At 46.6% G+C, this 20,636-nt stretch overlaps 2 protein-coding genes across 6 annotated transcripts in view; one reads left to right on the forward strand and one right to left on the reverse strand.

Annotated features, from left to right (window-relative positions):
• The window catches only part of NCAPD3 (non-SMC condensin II complex subunit D3), a 34,172-nt gene extending 24,216 nt beyond the window's left edge, over positions 1–9,956 (forward strand). For 4 of the 5 annotated variants that reach the window (XM_039721733.1, XM_039721736.1, XM_039721737.1 and 1 more), the window contains exons 25-35: positions 1,054–1,191; positions 1,515–1,648; positions 1,796–1,995; positions 2,800–2,910; positions 3,315–3,470; positions 4,203–4,372; positions 5,617–5,759; positions 5,842–5,919; positions 8,822–8,896; positions 9,009–9,069; positions 9,273–9,956. In XM_039721733.1, coding sequence (XP_039577667.1) covers positions 1,054–1,191; positions 1,515–1,648; positions 1,796–1,995; positions 2,800–2,910; positions 3,315–3,470; positions 4,203–4,372; positions 5,617–5,759; positions 5,842–5,919; positions 8,822–8,896; positions 9,009–9,069; positions 9,273–9,375 — 1,369 coding nt within the window. In that variant the 3' untranslated portion in view covers positions 9,376–9,956. The remainder of the gene's footprint in view (positions 1–1,053; positions 1,192–1,514; positions 1,649–1,795; positions 1,996–2,799; positions 2,911–3,314; positions 3,471–4,202; positions 4,373–5,616; positions 5,760–5,841; positions 5,920–8,821; positions 8,897–9,008; positions 9,070–9,272) is intronic. The other variant, XM_039721735.1, reaches the window with a different exon arrangement.
• A 1,592-nt stretch (positions 9,957–11,548) lies between these two features.
• The window catches only part of JAM3 (junctional adhesion molecule 3), a 30,570-nt gene continuing 21,482 nt past the window's right edge, over positions 11,549–20,636 (reverse strand). The window contains exons 2-9 of the mRNA XM_039721741.1: positions 18,614–18,679; positions 17,737–17,850; positions 16,775–16,927; positions 16,222–16,424; positions 15,857–15,956; positions 15,397–15,526; positions 14,020–14,074; positions 11,549–13,411 (exon numbers count right to left, since the gene is read on the reverse strand). Of these exons, the coding sequence (XP_039577675.1) occupies positions 13,376–13,411; positions 14,020–14,074; positions 15,397–15,526; positions 15,857–15,956; positions 16,222–16,424; positions 16,775–16,927; positions 17,737–17,850; positions 18,614–18,679 (857 nt within the window). The 3' untranslated portion in view covers positions 11,549–13,375. The remainder of the gene's footprint in view (positions 13,412–14,019; positions 14,075–15,396; positions 15,527–15,856; positions 15,957–16,221; positions 16,425–16,774; positions 16,928–17,736; positions 17,851–18,613; positions 18,680–20,636) is intronic.

Genomic DNA, 20,636 nt, shown 5'->3' on the forward strand with positions numbered 1-20,636 from the left:
GCAGAGAGGTGATGAGCCTCTCTCCAGGTCATTTGCAAGTCCCAAAGAGTGTCCTTGGGAATGTTCAGCTCTGCTCTATTTAGGACTCAGTTATCCAGAAAAAAAGGAATTTTTGAGACAGAGCCTTGTGAAATCTTGTGGTTTTCTGACAGGCTCTATCTCAAGTGGTGGATTTGTTTAAGAACTAAGATTAAATATTTGTTGCAGTTTTCTTTTTCTTATATTGCATTCCTTGCCTTTTCAGCCTTCTGCCACATCTTGTAATTGTCAGAGGAATGACCTGTCAAATGATGTGTCAGAGGAATTATGCACTCTCATTTTAAGTGCATGCTTATGAAGCTTTTGAGGGTTTCAAGGTCTCCAGCTGCTCTGTTATGTGAGAAATGAGTGGGGCAGGTTTCTCTCAGGTGGGGAGGTCATGTAGAAATTAGGGTTGCAGAGGAGGAGTGGACACCTTGCTGCTTGTTTCTGCCTGGAACAGTCAGTCTGAGATGGATATTCCCAGAACCATCAACCTTTTGTCAATTACCATTCACATTTACTTTTCTCTTCAGTGTCTCTTATATCTAAAAATGTCTTTCCAGTAGATGGTGGCATTGCAGCATCGTGTTCCTCCCATTTCTTTGGGAGCTTTTTCATTTGCATCTGCATTTGGAGACTGCATCCAGACAAAACTACTTTCTTCAAGCCTGGGGTTGCCTTGCAGCTCTTGCAGGACCTTTGGTGATTAACTTGTTGCTGAGTGCTGTGTCTCAGCCACAGTGGAACTCAGGGTATTTAAATAATTAAAATGCTGTGCCTGGATTCAAGTTCAGATTTATTTCTGACTCAGTTTGCTTTAATGGCCATAAAAATGAGTGGTGCTGTGGATGCTGGAAATGTCTGTCCCTCTGAGAAAAGGGTGGAAATCAGTGAGCTGGGCAAGAATTAAATGTGGTAGTGAGGGAGATGTGGCAGAGGAAAACCATCCTCCTGCCTTGAGAGCCCTACACAGCTTAGGGGTGTCTTTTGGGAATTCTCCAGTGATAATTTCTTTCTTCTCCTCCTCTCCAGGTTTGCAGAGTTCTGCCTGGTGCATCTCTTGCTGAAGAGGAACCCCGTGATGTTCTCCCAGCACTTCATCGAGTGCATCTTCCATTTCAACAGCTACGAGAAGCATCAGAAGTACAACAGGTTCCCCCAGAGCCTGCGGTCAGTTGAGCACATTCCTGGCTGATTTTTGCTGAATTATGGGCTGTCTGGCTGTGCAGCTCTCAGTGACAGCACAGCATTTGTGGCACTTGATAATTATCCATGCAACAGAGGGAAAAGAGCCAGGGGAAGCAGTGCTGAGTTGTGCCCTGCCTTCCCTGTGACGCTGCTGTGTGTAATTTGTAGGACTGTGTGCTGTCCTAGCAGGTTTATGGGGCTTAAAAGTGACATGCAAATATCCCTGGCTGATTTAAGGTGTCATTATTCCTGGGAGCTGGCATAATGTGATTTGGGCCCCTGTAAAATGTCGTGCTCTGCCACAGGGCGAAGCAGCTCTTCTCTCTGAAGGGGAAGGAAAACAGGGAGAAGAGGATGAGGATCTATACCTTCCTGCTGGACCATTTCACAGATGAGCAGAGGTTCAGCATCACCACCAAGATCAGCCACAGCATCCTAGGTAAGGGTTTAAAAATGCCTTTAAAAATCTGCCAAACAAAAACCTGGTGTCTGTCTAAAACCTCATGATCCAGGTGTTTTATCTTCCTGGCTTGCCCATCACTGCTGCTTCTGGGAAAACAAATTATTTCTTGCCTGTGTCTTCCAGCTTGCTTTGTGGATGAGGTCCTTCCTTTGGACCTGGAAGGCAGTGAGCTGCTCTCAGATACATTTGCAGTCCTCAGCTGCAAAGAAATCAAGCTCTCAAGTATGAGGTCCAAACCTGAGGAAGACGTTCAGGCTGATGAAGATGAGATGGCCATGGCCAATGCTGTCATGCAGGTGGCCCAGAAAAAGCTCATCTCACAGGTGAAATATTGTATTTGCAGGGACCCTTTTGGCAGGGAGGAACGAGGCATCTGACTCCATGCTCTCAGAAGGCTAATTTATTACTTTATAATACTGTATTATTTAATATAATACTATACTAAAGAATACAGAAAAGATACTTACTGAATGCTAAAAATGTAATGATGAAAAACTCCTGACTCTTTCCATAGTCTTGACACAGCTTGGCCCTGATTGACCAAAGAGTAAAAAACAACTCACACCAGAATCCAATGAAACAATCTCCAAACACATTCCAAAGCAGCAAAACACAGGAGAAGCAATGAGATAACATTGTTTTCCTTTTTCTCTGAGGCTTCTCAGCTTCCCAGGAGAAAAATCCTGGGTGAAGGGATTTTTTCAGAGAACATGAATGCCACAGCGAGAGGCACTTGCTGTGCTGTGTCTTGTAAAAGCACAATATGAAGGCAGAATTTGTGATGCTTGTTGTGGAGGTGGAGGGATCAGAAGTGCATTTCCCAGGAGCCAGGGGAGCTGTGCTGAGCTGGATTTGTTCCCCACTCCTCTCCTTGGTGAGGCATTTGAGCGGAACAATGATTTTCCTGCACCTCTGGGCAATTTGCCTTCACTGTGAGATCTGAGTGACTTAGTGATGCATCTGAAAAGGCTCCACTTAGGTTAAAAGCCTCTGTGCATGTGTGTGGTGTAAGAGCAGCCTTAATTACAGTGATTCCCTGGCTGTGGAGGGATAACTCCTCTGAGGAGCCACAGAATGGCTTCTCCTTCACTGCCTCGCATAACTGTTCATGCCTTGTTCACAAAAAGGTTCAAAAGAAGAATTTCATCGAAAACATCATCCCAATAATCACATCACTCAAGTCCCTGATGGAGCAGAAGAGGATCCCAGCTCTTAAGGACCTGATGAACTGCCTGCGGGTAAGGGGAAGTGTTTTCCTCTCGGTCCTGATGTTTTGATCCTCTCTGGAGTTAATGTGCTGGGTGTGCAACCACTGCCACAACCAAGAGCCTTCTTAGGAGGGAGGAATTCAGAAGATAGGATGTTGTGACACTGCCACTGTGTTAAATAACGTGGGAGGTGGAGGGATTGGAGATGAGGCTCTCAGTGTGGAACGTGGGCAGGAAGAGAGCTCAAACGCTGCGAAATTTTTCCGTGTTCTGAAGAACAAATTGGACTTAAAACTCTTCAGTCTGTTAAAAACACCTCTGCTCTACCAACTGGTGTTTCCTTTTGCTCCCAAGCAGCTGTGATCTGAATGGGGATGTGAATCAGTAGCTGGGGGAGATTTCTGAAAGGGTCCAAACATTCCTTGTTGCTGCAGGAAATGATGCAAGATTACCGAAACGAAATCAAAGACTTCTTTGCTGTGGACAAGCAGCTGGCAGCCGAGCTGGAGTATGACATGAAGAAATATGAAGAGCAGCTGGCCAGGGAGAAGGAGGCAGAGCAAGAGCAGCTCTCAGCAGCCCACAGAGAGGTGGTTATTGCCATTAACTCTGTACATGTCTCCTCTGCTCAAATTCGTGTGCTCCCAACGCCCAGGCCCTGCCTGGGGACCCTGCCCCAGCACTTGGAGCAGGATGGTTATCAGGGGTTTTCCTCCCTCTTTGTACTTCTTGACAGAAGCTTTGGTTTCAGGGTCATTTAATAGCCTTAGAACATCAACAAACAAAGCCAAGAGGAGCAGCAAATGATTAATGGAGAGAGAATTCAATTTAAAGGAAAAACCAAGTCTAATTTGGTACTGGCTGGGCTTAAATGTTGTATTCTCTCTGTTCCCAGAATGATGAACTGGTAACAAAGAAAAGAGTTCACTTTGCCTGACTCCAGGTATCTACAAAGTGGAAATTCAAACCCATCCCAGTCATGCAGATACTCTTTTAAATTCAGTGTAAAGAAATAAATATGTGCCTGAGTCAGTTGTCCTGAGCTATTTTAGATCCCTACCTTAAGATGAGATGACTTCAAGCCTGGAAGTTCATTGCTCTGCAGACCTTAGAAGAGCTCTTTATATATAGACCTCTAAACTAGGACATTTGTGTCCCTGCTCACTTCTTGGTAAAATTTTGGCCAATAAATTGTTCCTCCCCAGCACCATTACATCCACCCCACAAAGGGCAGTTCTGAAACCCTCAGGTCCAAGCACCTTGCAGGGTTTTCTGCTCTTGTACCCACTGTCAGACGTGACCTTTTCTCCTGTGTTCCACAGCAGGCTCCATCTCTGGAGAGAGCTGCAACTCCTGGTGGCCAGAACAATCCTGGGGCTCCGTCTCCTGGGGGTGGGAGGCCATCCACGCCTGGCTCCATCCCTCCCCCCGGCTCTTCTGAGTTTGCCACCCCTCGTGCTGAGGCGCTGAAGCAGCCACGGGTGGGTCGCAGGTATGGCTCCTCACTGGTACCTGGTATTTTGTATTTATTGCATACTTATTTTATATTTATAGTATATTTGTATTTCTTTTCATTGTTTATATTTTATATTTTTATATTATTTTTCTATTTAATGTATTATTTTATGGTCTATATTTATTTATATTTTATGGTTTATTTTATTGTTAATATGTATTTATATTTTATATTTTTATATTATAGTATATATATTCTATATATTTTTATTTCTTTATATTATCTATATTATTTCTTTTATTTCTATTATGTATTTATATTTTGTATTTTTACATTTGAGTTTATACATTATCTTGTTAATTTATTCACATTATTTATATTTTTTATTTCTTTATATTATCTATATTATTTCTTTTATTTCTATTATGTATTTATATTTTGTATTTTTACATTTGAGTTTATACATTATCTTGTTAATTTATTCACATTATTTATATTTTTTATTTCTTTATATTATCTATATTATGTCTTTTATTTCTATTATGTATTTATATTTTATATTTTTATATTTTTACATTCTCGTTTATATATTATTTTATATTTTTAATTTATCCAATTACTTATTTATTATCTTTTTATTTCTTTATATTTTTATGTTATTCATATATTAGAGTTTATATATTACTATAATTTTTAAATATAATAATTTATTTTATTATATTAATATTTTATATTATTTTATATTAGAGTTTATATATTTATATTTTTAATTTATATATAATTTATTTTATTTTTATTTGTTCATATTTTATATTTTTATATTATTTTTATGGTAGAGTTTCCCTATTATTTTATATTTTGAATTTCTTTTTATTATCTTATTTTTTATTTATTTATATTTTATATTAATTTATGGTAAAGTTTCTATATTACCTTATATTTTTAATTTATTTACAGTATTTTTATTATTAATTTTATTTCTCTAGTTATATTTATTTAGATTTATTTAGATTTATTTTTATTTATTTTTACTTATTTCTATTTATTTATATTTGTTTATATTGCTTTGCTGATCCTTTCTTTAGAGACTTATTTATATTTATTTATATTTGTTTATATTGCTTTGCTGATCCTTTCTTTAGAGAGCGGTGTGAAAATCCACTGAGTTACAGCATAATCTTATCATTAGGAGTTAACGGTGCTGAGGGGGGGCACGGATCTTCCCCTCGGGGGTCTCGGGGCTGGCCGAGGGAGGTGCCAGCTGCTGTGTTTGTCCCCAGGGCCGCCTCCCTGAGCACGCTGGCCATCCTGAACTCGGCCAGGAAGGCGCTGCAGGAGCGCAGCCAGCAGCGCAGCAGGAGCAGTGCAGGCAGGAGCCGTGCAGCGTCCTGCGAGGCAGCGGGCACAGCTGGCAGCCAGCAAGGTGGGACCTGCCCCGGCTCTGCTCTGTCTGCCCCCGGCAGGGCTGCGGGGCACCACAAATCTGTCACTCCCTTCCTTTCCAGGCTCCTTCCAAAGCCTGAACCAACAGTCCAGCGGAGGAAACATGGCTGTGGTGGGCAGAGCAGTCAGCACCCCGGAGGGTGAGTAGGAACTGGTGGCTGTGGGTTATTTATTTATCCGAGTGCTTGCAGGAAGGAAGAGCCCTCCTGAAACCAAGGGATGGGGAAACTGAAACTGTGCATGGGAAAGCACGGTCCAGTGTGTCCATGTGCGTCTCACAGGGTCAGTGCAGGAGGGAATTTATTCTGGGATGCTGAGGTAACAGGGCCCTTTTCCTTTCCTTGACTCTGGGTGGCTGTGGTTCCTCAGCAGCCTGCCCTGCCCAGAGCTGTGGCAGCAGCTCTCTGGCCACAGAGGGAAACACAACTTTCCAGGGATTTTCCTGGGAAAGCCTGTGAGAAGATCGGAGAAAAGAATTAGAAACAATTCTTATCTCCACTTGCTGCGCCTGGTGTTGTGCACATGTGGAATGTGTTATGGAGATCTGTTTACCAAAGGGTGATTTCTTAATTGGACACTGGATGGTGTTTAGGGAGATTGACCAATTAAGTCAAAGCTGTATTGTCTGTAACGAGCTTCTTAATAGGTATAATATATTATAGTAGAATAAAGAGATTGATCAGCCTTCTGCAATCATGGAGAACCAATATTTATAGTAATTGTTACCCATACTAATTATTACCTAAGAACCAAAGGTGCAAGGCTGAGCAGTTCCTTGGCTCTGGAAGCACAGCAGGGCAGTGTCAGGGTGCCCTGCAGAGCCCTGCTGCACAGGGAAATCCTTAAGGTTTGGTCCTCCCTGCTCTGAGTTGTCCAAACAGGGTCTGGGGTGAGCTGCAGGCTGCTCCTAGAGCAGGCACAGGGCTGTGACAGCTGCAGGGAGCACAGGATCTGCTCAGAGGGATTAACAACCTGCACAGACACTGAGGGGGTGTGTTCCATCCTCAGAACTGGAGAAGGAGTGATGTGGTTTGGTTACTGCTGCAGAAATGCACAGAGAGCAATGTCCAATGCTCACTGTGAGCCTTTGCTTGTGTCACTGCAGCTGAACCCTGCAGGGCCAGGTGCTGCTGGAATGCTCTCTGACAGCCCTGCAGGCACGAGAGGCAGTTAGAGCAGAACCCAAATGGAGCTGAGTTCCAGCAGCAGATCCCCTTCCTTGCCATCCATTTGCTGCTGAACTCCTTTAGATCATCTCTGTTGTGCTGTGAGGTGCAGAGAATTGAGAGAGCTCCATGTGTGAGTGTGTGACAGCTGTCTTTAGGTTTGGGGGCTGCTTTGGGAAGGTTGTGGAATCCCCAGGGAGCTGTGGGACTGACAGCTCTCCTTAATTTTGGGGCTGGAATCCCCCGGGAGCTGTGGCAGTGCCCCTCACACACAGGAGAGCCACCCTGCAAACCCCTGACAGCCCTGAGCAGGCACTGGTGTGCAGCCACTGGAAAATCTGATCCTTCCTTCCCCATGTGCTGGGCTGCACTTGTTGCCTCAATGTTTCTCTTTGCCTGAGCAAAAAAAAAGTGGGGTTTTATGCAAGAAGTGTTTTTAGAGAGCAGGATTCTTTGAGTGCTGTGGTCTCCTGGAAGCTTGCACGGCTGTTGCTCTTAAAGCACCATATGGTGAAAAAGGAGGGAAAATGTTAATCTGCAGTGGTACTAGAGCTGAATTCCTGCTTTGCTTCGAGGCAGCATGTGTCCTTCAGCAGGGAGACAAACTGTACAGAGCAGGAGCATCACTTCAGTCAGCGTGTGTTGAGCCATCTGTATGGTGGCACAGGCTGATAGACAACCAGAATAAAACATTTTATTCCTCTGGTGTATCATTCTGAGACTACTGGAGACGCAGTTCTTTGTAAATAGGTTTGTACTTGAGAAGTTGGGAGCAGCTGTCCCCTCTTTCTGCCTCCTTCAGCTGTTCTGGCTGTGTTCTCTCTTCCCTTCTGTCTCTGGAGCTCCTCAGCTCCTGCTTGGTGCTTTGGGAACAGCTTCAGTGGAGCTGGGTGAGGGGGGACAGTACATAAACATATTGTGGAGATAACACACTGCAAGGGAAGCCCTACTTCCCCATTTTCCCCTCCTTTTTCCCCCCATTTTTTCCCCATTTATTTTCTATTTAATCTTTACCATCTCTTTACCATTTTTCCCCCTTTCTTTCCCTTCCTTCCCCATGAATATCTCCTTACCAAGGTAATTTCTTCAGGCCCACACTGCAGAGTCACTGGCACAGGTCAGTCCTGGCAGATGCAGGGCAGAGCTAAGGCAGATGGATCAAGTTTGATTTCTGCTCTAAGCTTCAGTGATTCCCTTCCAGGACAGGGCAGGAGTTAAAGAGCAAACACAGTTCAGCTGTGAAGAGAGGTCCTTTTAGCCGAGTTTCCAACTCCTGCCCTTTAAAGCACTTCCTACCTTAATTCCTTGTGAAAGGTTCTGGGAAACATGAGCATAAAACAGAGCGTTGAGTTAAGTAAAATCTGAATATTGTGACATCTCTCCTGAGATAAATGACAGGAAAGAGACAGCTGACAACCAGGGCCTATTCAGGCAAGCTAAATTCTACCTAGCTCCCCTGTCAAGTGATTCCTCTTGTCTGGCTGCAGGCAGCTCCTCACAGCGAGGCTCTTCAGAGCCTTTGGCAGTTTTCACATTCTGCCTTGAGGAAGAGGAGCAACTGGTCTGGGTGGAACGTGTTGCTGGCAGAGATGGCAGAGCTTCAGTGGAAGGGGTGGCTGTGCCTGCCAGGCAGGGCAGGGGGCACAGGACCAAGGTCCCACACTGATTTCCTCCAGCCAGAGGCTGTGAGGCTGGAATTTGGAGGTCAGCACAGTGAGGCTGGATGGGAGACCCTGAGGTCTGGGAGAAAGAGATAGATATGTGTGTTTGCAATTAACTGGATTTACTTACTCTGTGACACTTGAGCATTGCACAGCAGCGTGCCTTGCCCTCTGGCTGTGTCACAGGCTGCTAATATGTGATTTTTTATTTCCAGAGACCATTAATGAGTTGACTTTCGGTGCTGGGGTCAGTTACATCAGCCTGATGCACACACCCCGTTCAGCTCCAGGCAAGTCATCTCTGGGATTCTTATTTGAGGGGAGGGGAAGGAAAAACAACCCCCAGACGACCAAATCGCGGCGGCATTTGGTAAAATACGAAAATACATGTATTGTTTGCAGTGAAGAAAGATGCTGAGGATGGGCCAAGGGATATCATCTGTTTGACGTCGCCGGAGAAACCGTGAGTGCAGCACGGGCTGGGGCAGAGAGGGAGAGAGGAGAGAGGGGCTGGGGCAAACAGGGAGAGAGGGGCTGGAGCAGCCACTGCAGGCAGGGAGAGGCTGGATTAGGCACTGCAGGCAGAGAGGGGCTGCTCCAGCCACTGCAGGCAGGAAGGCTGGCCAAGGCTTGGAAATGCAGGGTTGTTCTCCTTCCTTCCTGCAGCCCCAGCCGGCCTCGGGAGTGGAAGGTGGAGTCCCCAGCCAGGAGGAGCAGCCAGCCCCTGCGACGGTCACAGCGCAGAACCCCCCTGAGGGCAGACACCTGAGCCTGCCCCGGGCTGCTGCACAGAGCCACCAGGCTGCCTGGAGCTGCCCAGCCCTCTGGGATCAGAAATGGGTGTGGATGCACATCCTGCTTTATCTGCTCTGAGCTGGCTTTCCCCAGAGCTGTCTGGAGATGGGCAGAGCCTGCATAGCTCGTTGTAAGTGCTGCTCTTCACAGAGCTCAGAGCTGCAGGGTATAAAACAAGGGGGCTTTGCACTCTCAGGATGTGTAATTTGTCCATTTGGAAAAGTAAGGGCATAACGTCGCCACAAGCCTGGCAATAAATGCATTTATCACAGCTTGCAGGGCAGTGAGTGGCTGGGTTTACTCACCCAATCCCTCATTGTCCCTCTTGGTTATATAATAGAGTTGCTTTAATTTGAAAAAAGGTGAAACAGCTTGTCACTGCCACACCCCTAAATCTGGTAATTGCACGCTACATCACCTCTTATTTGTTGTGCAAACTCCTGTGTGTATGAACAGCCTTAATGTTCTTTTTATATGGAATATTTCCATTCCTGAACTGTGTTATTTCCAACTATTAGCATTTGATGAAAATAAATGGTTGCAGAATTAATTCCACCCACGGCGTCTCCCCTTTTCTTCAGCTGACAGAGAAATGATTTTTTTTTCCCCCTGTTGATTTCTACAGACTCTCAGTCTCTTCTACCACATCACTGGTATCTTGGGCCCTCAGTTCAATTAATGTTGGGCCCAGCAGGTTTTAAATAGAGACTGACTTGACTGCAAGCAGGGTATGAGTGGCTCAGACAAGGTGGGTAAGTGCTCTGGGCAGGTACCTGGTTTCTCCTAAACACCCTGGGTAAATCTGACCCTTCCTGAGTCTCCCTCATGGCCACGTGCACTTCACTGAAGTTCTTCTGCTGTTAACTTTTATCACAGAGCTTATGGCCTAGATTTCATTGAGACTTGGAGCTGGGATCTGTTTTATTCCTGCTGGTTTGTCTAGCTCAGACACGAGCCCCAGGCAGGGAGCAGGATTTGCTGCAGGAGTGGAAGCAGAGGCACTTGCCTCCTGCACTGGAATCCCAAAATTTGCCTCCACTTTCCCTACTCTCTTTTGAAGATCAGAGAACCCTTCAAGTGAGGTTAAACTTTATTCCCAAAATCAAAGTCAGAGAACAGAGGATGTATGGAATGGCTTTGGCTGAAGCTATGGCCAAGCCATTTATTTCTGCACCTTCTCTCCTGCCTTCAGCTGTTATTTAACCACTCTGAAGGGTAAATTGGGATAATTTATTTCCTACTTTTTGTTTTGTCCTCGAGCAGTATCTGAGATGAGCCCTGTGAGTTTTAACCTGTCTTCTCTAGAGAAGAACCAGGAGCAAATGTCCAAGAATAAACTGATAAACAGCCCTGGACTTTGTCACCTCCATCCACTGTAAGTGAGTGCTCTAACAGGACCTTCCCTTATTTCACTGAATTGAAAACAGGAGCTTCCCATCATTTGGCTGTTTGAAAACCACCACCAAACCCAAACAAAAACCCCTACAAGAATGCTTCATAGCTTGGTATTTATGTAAAACATTCTTGGCAAAGTTAAAGGTAATACATTAGTACAAACCTGAATATTATTCACAATGGTACAATGAATTCCATCCTTCAGCTCTCACAAGCTGGGTGGGGGGAATCACCTCCCCTTTCTCTCGTTAGAGATGCCACTGTGCATTTTAGAACTGGGGAAAATGAAAAGTTTGGATTCCTAGCTCTGCTGGTTTGTCACACAAAGGCTGCCTTTGGTGGGACTGCAGATTTTTGTGCTCCCAGAGCTCCCCTGGTCCCACCCCTTCCTGTCTCTCCTTTATTGCAGGTACCCTGAAAGCAGCACAGAGGAGGAGCAGTGGGTGCCCAGAGGGTGCAAAGGAATGTCAGAACAATTAGAGGCAGCAATCAGCACTGGGTGGCTTGGATGGAGAGCTGGCATTAAGAAGGTAACCAGGGAGAGGCTGCAGAACAGCAGTGGTGATGTGTGAGTTACACAGAGAAAACCTGGCTGGGGCTGCCCCATCCTTGTCTCTGCTTCCCCTGGCAAAGGGACAAGTGGCAATGCTTTGTTTGGGTGGAACAAATGCAGCAATGGCATGTCCAGCGAGGGCTCTAGGAAACACAGCAGAGTAAAGCAGAACACGGAAAAATAACACTGACAGTCCAAATTGTCAAGTATCCAAAATACTGTATACAGGAAAAGTTAAGACAACTCAATTTATATTGGAAATACAAGAACACTAAATTCTGCTACATTAAAAAACTTCCTAAACCACAGCACAGTCCTAGTGTTGCATCCACATCTTGCAGCCTGGTCTCACCCAATGCTGTTCAACACTATCAACATGGATATTTTGGGAAACACGTGTTCCCCATCATTCTCTCTAAAGCCAAGAGAACCAAATTTGGTTGGTTTTGCTTTTTCTTTTTTTTTTTTTTCCTTTACCATCTAGAGAAAAATTTCAGCTGACACTATAAAAGTGCTCTTGTGTTGAGCTTTTGCTTTCCCAACCCCAGAAAGAGTGGCCTTGGCCATGTGGTTTAAACCTGCCAAGCTGCTGTAGCTGTCACACTGTGTTAGTGCTTTAGGGAACTTGCAGAGGGGCAGCAAACACTGAAGTCACTCTGTCACCTCTTTGGAACTGAATCCAAAAGCCATCCCTGGCTATTTCTTGCAACGACAAAAACAAAGTGTTGGTCACCGGCAAGAAAAGATTTTTTTTTTTGTTTCATATAAAAAAGTTGATAGCTCCTGCCATAAATTTACAAAAACTATCCCTGAGTGACTCTGTTCTGTGTCTGGTAAGACCTCTTGTGACAAGGAAATGGCTGAAGCTGGCTGAAGAGGAAAGAGATGCTGTTCCACCTGCAGCTTTTTGTTACACTTTGCACTAATACTGATATGCTCTGACAGTGCCACACTATAGCAACGTGTGAGCTCCTCTCTTGTAGCTTCAACAGTAAAAAAATAGCTCCGTTACTCAAACACTGCTGGCATCACATATTTACACTTTTAAATAGAAATGTTACCTTTTCTGAAGTAATCAAAATAGATCTTTGCAAAAAATTTAGAAGGTGGGGTTTTACAAAATAAACGGAGAAGGTAAAAAAAGCTGGAGGATCTCTCAGTACCTTTTATGGCAATCTTAGCCCAGGAAATTATTTGGCTTTAATTTTCCTGAAAGGGATGTCTTAGCACTGGTTCTCTGCCTCCCCTGTAAGCCTCTTTGCCCACGGAAAGACGCAGGAGCCAAGCCTGCTTTGTGCAGATTAGAACGAGGGGTTACCTGCGTGCAGGGAGCCCTGCCAGGCAGGGAGCACGGGCAGAGCCCCTGCCCTGGGGTCCTGTTAAACAACAGCATTTGGGGACGGTTGCAGAAGGGCTGAGGGCATTAGTGGTGTTTTCACTGTCACTGGTGGCCGGGCACACACCCCCCTGTGCACCTGAGCAGTCAGAGCCCAGCACAAGACAGTCACAGATGTGGAAAAGTCACCAGCCAGGCCTGGGCAATGAGCTGTTGGGAGGAAATCCCCCAAATCTCACTCTTTGAAGTCCATCTACTGCTGTATCAGCCCCTTTTTTTTTTTTTTTTTGTCTACTGGTAACACTCGTGTCTACGACAGGTTTACCTAATGCTGTGCCCCTGCTGGGTTTGCACATTGTGGTTGTGTCCCTGCAGCACAAAGAGAAGGCAATTCCACAAACTTCCACAGCCCAGTCTCTTGGGAAGGATTGAAACCTTTCCTCAGTCCAAGGACAGGTTTGGGTGATCCTGTTGGTATCTCCAGAGGCAGGGGAGACGCGAGTTGGGCAGTGAGGAGTTACTTTAAACTTTGGCAAAGAAAAAAAAGATATACAGATAGCTAGCTATCGAGTTCTTGTGTGTTCCAAACTCTTCCAAGCGCACTTAATTAATCTTTTGCTCTTGCTTTGAGTTCCTGGAGGAGGTATTTTCACACTTGCTTTTGCTGGTTTGCAATTTCCTTTTGGCGTCTTAGATGACAAATGAAGACTTGTGTCTGAAGTCGCCCTGCAATGAAACAGTTTGGGATGTAGGAAGGATCCAGCAGCTTTCCAGGCAGCTCTCTGTTCCTGCTGCCCCCAAAAGGTGGATCCAATCTGAGGATCCTGCCCAGGCAGCTCCCATTTCCCACTGGGAAGAGGAGGGAGGCACCAGTTCCACTGGCCGGGTGCTCCTCCCCTCGTCCTCCTCACACACCAAAGCGTGGCAGAGACTTTCTCATTCCCTCACTGATATCTCTGCTAATGGGAGAGGCTTTTTCTGGTCTTAAGCTCAGTGATCTACTCAAATCCCAAAATACAAATTCTCTCGTAAAAGCATCACGTCCTGCCCACTTAATCCAATGAAACTCATCCTAAGGGGGTCAGGCCATGAGATAACTCTGAGCAGAGCTGCCTCTGATAGCTCCTGGCATCAGTCACTTCAGGCAACTTCAACTGTTCATCATTTCTAAGGAAATGACTCAGCCTTCACCCTTCTGTTTTCCCTCTGTTCCCCAGCCCTGCTTGGGAGTGGAGCCCACTCTCACCAACTCTGTGGGCCCCACCAGCGCCTCGTCCTCTGCCCACCCTCCTCCTCTCCTGCCAGAGATGGAAATGCAAAGCATTTGTTGGTACCTCATCATCTGTCCGGATATAGTTAACGCCATCAGGCTTTGCTGGAGCCTTGTAGCTGAAAGAAAGGGAAAAAAAAATCTCATTTCTGGGACAGGAAGGCTGCAGGATTTTGGAGGGGAGGTGCTGGGAAAGATGGAAATGAGGAGGAGGAGCTGAGTGAGAAGCAAGCAGAGAGAAACCCAGTTTGTTTGTTCCCAAATGAGAGGTCTGTGTTTGTTCCATCATTTACCACGACTGGGATTTTGTCTAAATTCCCCTTCAGCACAGGGTGAAAAGATTGCTGTGTGCTGATTCCCTGAAACTCTGCGAAGAGATAAACTGATTCTTTCCTGGGATCTCCTGCTTTGGTGTCTGTCACTGCCTTTCTGTGCCTCCTGCTCTGTTTCCTCTGGCAATTATAAAGTTCATTTTAATCCTTCACTGCCAGAAGCCTTCAGCATTTTTCTTAGTTACAAGGAACCACCACTTGTTTGCAATCCCACAGGATCTCAGGATTTATACAAGACTGTCAAGTCCAGTGTGTGCCAACCCTCAGCTGCATTTAAATGGCATATTTAGAGCATTTTCTGAAAAACAAACGAAACCAATGAGAAAAACAAGACAGGACTTGTGCTGAAAAGCAACATTTAGCACAGAACAAATCTATCTGGTGAGAATCTTGGCTTTGCATATATTATCTCCTCTCCAGACTCTGTAAGGACATTGAGGCTTGTCTCTGATGCTAATGCTGTTGTTTTTAACATTTTCATGTGTGCTCCAGAGCGGCTGTTTTTCATCCCAAATTTAGGTCCTCACAACTAGTGAGACTTTCTGTGGAGAGCCTGCTCTGCTGCATCCATTCCCTATGCATGTCCTGATGCTTCAGGCTAATTAGGCAGCGAGCTGAGATGATTAAACCATGGCTCTGGTTATGCCAGCAGCACAGGAGCTGCTGGACAAACACCTGCAGGCATTTAATTGTGCTGGGCCCCCTTTCCATGCAAAGGATGAGGGTGGGTATCACAGCACAGCTCTCATCCACACCAAATTCTCCCTTAGGAAAATGCCATCCATTCCTGGAAGCATCCAAGCCAAAGCTGGATGGAGCTCTGAGCAGCCTGGTCTAGTGAAAAATCTCCCTGTCCACGGCAGGGATTGGAACTGGATGGTCTTTAAGGTCCCAATTCTCTCTGGGATTCTGTGATGATTCCGTGAAATAAACCTGGATGCTGCAGGGTTTTACAGCAGGGCATTGGAAGCCTCAGGGACTGGCTTGGCCTGAGGACTTTGGTGGGGATTCAGGCATTGAAATTCCTTTCAGCCACTAATTTTTGGCACCCTTCAGGCTCCTCCATGCTACCTGAGGGTGCAGGGAGTTGTCCAAGAAGCCCAGCTTACCTTTCCCCACTCTCTTTGCCATTTGCAAAGTATCCCCTTCTGTAGGCACAGCAGATCCCAAAAGTGATGAGCACCAGGACTGCAAGGACCACCAGGACTCCCCCGATTATCCCACCAATGTTGAGGTCATCTGCCAAAGAGAGACACCAGCACACAGTGTTTCTTCAGGGCAGCAGCCACATTCCAGCTTCACACACACTGAAATGCCATCTCTCAAGTCTTTTAAGCAATAGTTCACAGGGAACCAGTGAGTCCCTGACTTCAAGATTAAATCTGTTCACAATCTGACGTTTCCCTGCATTTTCAGATTATTTTTATCTCCTTATGTTTGGGGCTATGAGAAAGCAGGGAAGACTCAGTGCTGTAGGATGTTCCCCCCTCCATTCCTGATGGTGATGGCAATTTATTTATGGTGATAAATCAGCCAGCATTGATGAAAACTGTACAGAGAGCCACTCACAGACTTCCATCTCCTGCTCCTCACACTTGGCAAAGCCAGCCTCGTTTGTTGCTATGCAGGAGTAACGACCTGTGTCACCTTTGTGCACTGCATGGAAAACCTGGGGAGGAAAAAAGGACAAGGGCAAGGGACGTGACATGAGAAACAAGGCACTGTGAGGGTATGAAAATGTGCATAAAAATGCATCTCTGCTAAGATCTTCCATCAATCTTCCCCCTCCTAGCTTGCTCAGACCCTGGCACACCCCGCCCTCTTCAAATTATTCCTTCCTTGGAAGCCAGGCAATGTTTTTCTGAATTTACAAGCAGCCTTAAAGATAACCTGTCCAGCCAAACAAGTCTTGCTCAGGTGTGTCAGGGCATTACCAGAGTGCCTGTGGCAGGGTTCAGGGTGTAGGAGGAGTTGTGGGGCTTGGTGCTGGATTTGCTGTCGGGCGGCAGAGGTTCGCTGTTGCGGTACCAGCTGTAGGTGGACTTGGGGAAACCTTCATTCTCGTGGCAGTGAAGAGAGGCTGACTTGCCAACAGGGACAGCTTTAGGCACAGAGCATCTGGGAGTCATGGGTTTCACTGTGGGGAGACACAAACCAGGTTAGTGGCACTAAAATTCTCTGCTTTCTTAGGCAGAACCATCCAAACTTCCCACTATTCCCAGCTGGTTTTAAACCTCCCAGAGTGGCACTGTTTGGAGATCCCCACAGCCCTTTGTGTTCCCCTTGCAGAGGCTGTGGGTTTGTGTCCTGGATTGCCAAGCAAATTGGATTCCATTTGCCATCTCTGTGGCAGTTGTCTCTGTTCAGCGGGCAGTTTTCCTTATCTCTTCCACACCCACTCTTCCCTCAGGAGGACATCTGCTGATAACAGGCTGTGGAATGTCCCTGCATGGCTGATAAGACATCTGAACCAGGACAGTGTGGTACCTTGGACAGTGAGCTGGATGTTTATCTCGTCGATGGTTTTGGTGTCGGAGGGCGCAGCCACCTCGCAGCGGTACGTGGCCGTGTCCATCCTCGTGGTGTTCTTAATCACCAGGGACGTCCTGCTCAGAATCTCTGCCCGAGTCGCAAAGTCTCCTAAAGAGAGGGAAACAGCAGGGGAATCAAGATTAATGACTCAAGACTGAAAACCAGACTCATTTTGGGTGTATAAATTAAGTGGTTGATCTCAGACTCTTTTCCACAGTCAAAGGAACTTGATGCTTGAAAACCCCAAAGGAAACCAAAGCTGCCAACCATGTAAGAGGATGAACTGGAAAGCATCACTCCAAATCTCAAAAACTGTGGCAAAATTGAACTTCCAAGACAGCCTCAGGCCTTGCCTCCTTTGGAAGATTCATTTGGATGTGGGTCTCGGTCCCATCTGAAGTGCTGGAGTAATTCCAGATGGAGTCAAGCCCTCCTGGCACTGGAGTTCTGTCAAGCAGGAGAGGCTGCTTCTAATGCTCCCAGGATGCTGCAAATCCCTGTGCAGGCTCAGCAGAGAGCTCTGGCAGCTGGACACACAGATCCCTGCTGGGGTGCAGGTGGAGCCCTCAGGTGTTCTGTGGAAAGCCTGGAGGGGTCAGTGCCTGGTCCTGAGAGCTCAGACACCCAGTGACCATGGGACCCACAGAAAGGAAGCTGCATCATTCCTTTCTTACCCAAAAAATACCTCCTAGGCAGGATCTCACTCCAGCTCCCTGTGGCTCCCTTACTGTGACCTGTCAGTAATGAGGCAGGGAGAGAAAAACATCCTGCTCCCTCTCCATCCTGCCCTTCAACTGCCCAGCACTGTTCCAGGAGAAAGCAGCCAGCCAGCTCCTGCCTTTCACAGGCTTGTTTGTTCCCCATTGTGCTGTTTCTGAAACCTGTTTTGGAAATCTGAGAACAAGGAATCTTCATACCCTGCATTTTATTCTCAAAAAACACGTAAGAGGTTTCTCCATTTCGGATTTTCTTCCACTCGATTCTGGGATCTGGCGTCACCGTGGATTTAATGATGCAGGACAGCTCAACACCTAGCAGGAGAAATGGAGGCAATCCAGATTAATAGGAAGCAGCTGTGTTTTTGCTCTGCTTTGAGCACTCTCACTCAGTGTTTTATTAGGAGATGCTGCCCACAAAGCAGAGCCTTCTCTTTCATCTGCCTCACAAACAGAAACGCTGCTGGGTTCCAGGAGCTATTGGAAGATGGATTTTGGCCAGCAATAATAATAGTCCAGGAGGTATCAGCTATGGAGAGAAATGAACACCCTGTTCTCTGCAGGCTGGGGCTTATGGCAAACAAACCCTTTAGTCAGAGTGAGCCCACAGGCCTGTCCTGCTGCTGAGCAGAGCCACAGCGTGAGCCAGGGGTGCAGCATCTCCCTGGGGATGGGCTGGGACAGCAGCTCCTGGGGACAAATCCGGCTAGCCCTGTCCCCTTTGCAGCTGGCCCTGGCATCCCATCTCCCCTGCAGAGCTGGGCACCCAGCAGGGTGAGAGGAGCCTTCCCAGTGTCCCAGGGCACGTCTGTAGGGGGGCCAAAAGAAAATATAAATTTCTCTCTCTGTGTATTAATTGCATTGTTTTGCTTCTTTTGGGACCCAGTTCAAAAAAGCACTTAGGCAGAGACTTTGCAGTGCCAGTGGCTTGCAGAGGACCTCAATAAACCATTTAAAACAGGGAGATACAGACACATTCTCAGGCACTCCTCTGAATCCCAGGCTCTCGTAGTCCTAAGGAACAATGAGCCAAATTTCCCTGCATTGTTTGGCCTGATGCAGCACAGGCAGCACTCACTTTGGAATTCCTTCACCACGGGCTTGGTGTTGCTGGATGTCAGCTCCACAGCCAAGAGTCTGCAGCCTGGAAAAACAAACAGAAGGTAATAAGAAATAGCACAGCTCATAAGTCACCCAGCTAGGAACAGGCTGCCTGCTGAGAAATCATCCTGGCCAGCTCTGAGGACTGACTTCCCCAGACAAAACCTCTTCCTGCCTACCAGCACAGCTCCAGCAGGACTGAGTTTATTTAGGAGTTGTGGTGTAAATACAGGAAAATATAATTGTTAGAAGTAGCAATTAAAGAGGAGGATTAACATAATGGCACAAAGGCAGTGCCAGCACGAGCCATTTCCTTGTGCTTGTTTAGATGGAAAAGGAACTGTGCTAATACAGGAGCGAAAGTTTTGTTTTGAAAATTAACTTGATGGTCAGAAGACAGGAAGCAGAGCAGACTCCAGAGATCTGGTCAGTTCCTGGGAGGTGGAATGGGCCAGGCCTGGCCTCTAGCAAACGCTGATTACATTGGCAAGTACTGCAAGTGTGGTAATGTAAAATGTGAGGCAGTAAATCACGAAAGAAATGTGATTCAGGAGAAAACAGCTCAGCTCTTTGGGTAGAGCCCCAGCCAGACCCACACTGAGGAGAAAGCTCAGCCATGCAACGCTGTGAGGCTCCTTACAACACAAACCTGCTTGCTCCCTTCCTGCCCTGAGCACCACAGGGTTCCCAATTAATCCAGTCATCCTCCCTCTTCTGCATGTTACTTTAGTTTGGAAAATCTGCATTCCGTGTCCCTTGTGCTGTGCGCTCCACCAGAGCAGGCATCAACAGCAGTCACGCTCTGCTGGGTGCCCAATTCACCAACAACTCTCCAGAGGGAGAGGGAAACAAGCAGGGAGCTCCCTGGGAGAGGAGAGTGGAGCAGACAGGATAATCTGGAGCTGGGTGCTCTGGTTCTCCTTCTCTCCTTCTCCTTCTCTCCTTCTCTCCTTCACCATGGTGCCACCAAACCAGGCTCCAGAGCCCTCCCAGGAGGAGGCTCCATGCTACAATCAGTGCCAAAATAATCAGCTGCAGGGGCCTGCCGTGGTCACAAATGCTCTGCTGTGACAAATCCCATCAGAAGTTTGTGGAAATCCAAGGGAGATGCCCACTGAGCTCGCTGGGCATTGATCAAGCAGCAGCTTAAAAACGATGGCAAACACCGCCTCAGGGACATGGGATGTAGCTGGAGGTTAAGAGTAAAAACCATAATAAACATGGATAGAAAGCAGAAAAGGCAGCTGAAGGGAGATGTGGAGAACGAAATGATCTCCAGCATCATGACACATCTGGAAATTCCTGTGCTGGCTTTCAGGGGGGAAAGCTTTTGGGCAGAGATTGACAGTGCAGGGACAACATCCCTCTGGTGCAGAGGCAAGGCAGCAGCCTGAGGAACACCCAAGAGCTGCAAAGTCACTCCCACTGAAAGCTTGAGGGCCTTCAACACCTAAAACCCTTCCAGCAGTGTTGAAATGTTCCCTGCTGGTTCCTGTCCCTCATTTGTTAAATGCTGACACTTTCCTGGTGCTGGTACCCCAAAGACCACCAGGGAGAGCTGGAGTTTGGCAGGGTTTAGAAAGCTGCCTTTTTGTCCAAAATCATTGTTTCTCACACAAAAGCCACCGGCTGATGCTAACTAATAGCTGGCCCAGCCAAAACTGCTCCTAGCAGGACTTTTCCATCCTTCCCCCTACTGCACTGGAGACAGTCATGCAGCATTTGGGAGAAATCCAATACTGAGCTGAGCTGACAGAGCTCGGGACTTTGGTTCTCTCCAGGCAGGAGCTGGTCTAAGCAGTAATTTTTGCAAGTCTGTTTTGAAGCAGAGTTCGTTGTTATAAGAGTTGCTGCTTCCAGTCTTACCCCCTGAAAGCAGGGAATTGTGCCAGGCAATGCCAATGCTTTCCCTTCCCTCTGTTCATCAGGGAATCATGGATTGATTTGGGTTGGAAGGGTCCTTAAAGACCCTCCAGTCCCACCCCTGCCATAGGCAGGGA

This window comes from Passer montanus, unplaced genomic scaffold (assembly GCF_014805655.1).
Source record: "Passer montanus isolate IOZ18808 unplaced genomic scaffold, ASM1480565v1 scaffold47, whole genome shotgun sequence".
NCBI lineage: Eukaryota > Metazoa > Chordata > Aves > Passeriformes > Passeridae > Passer > Passer montanus.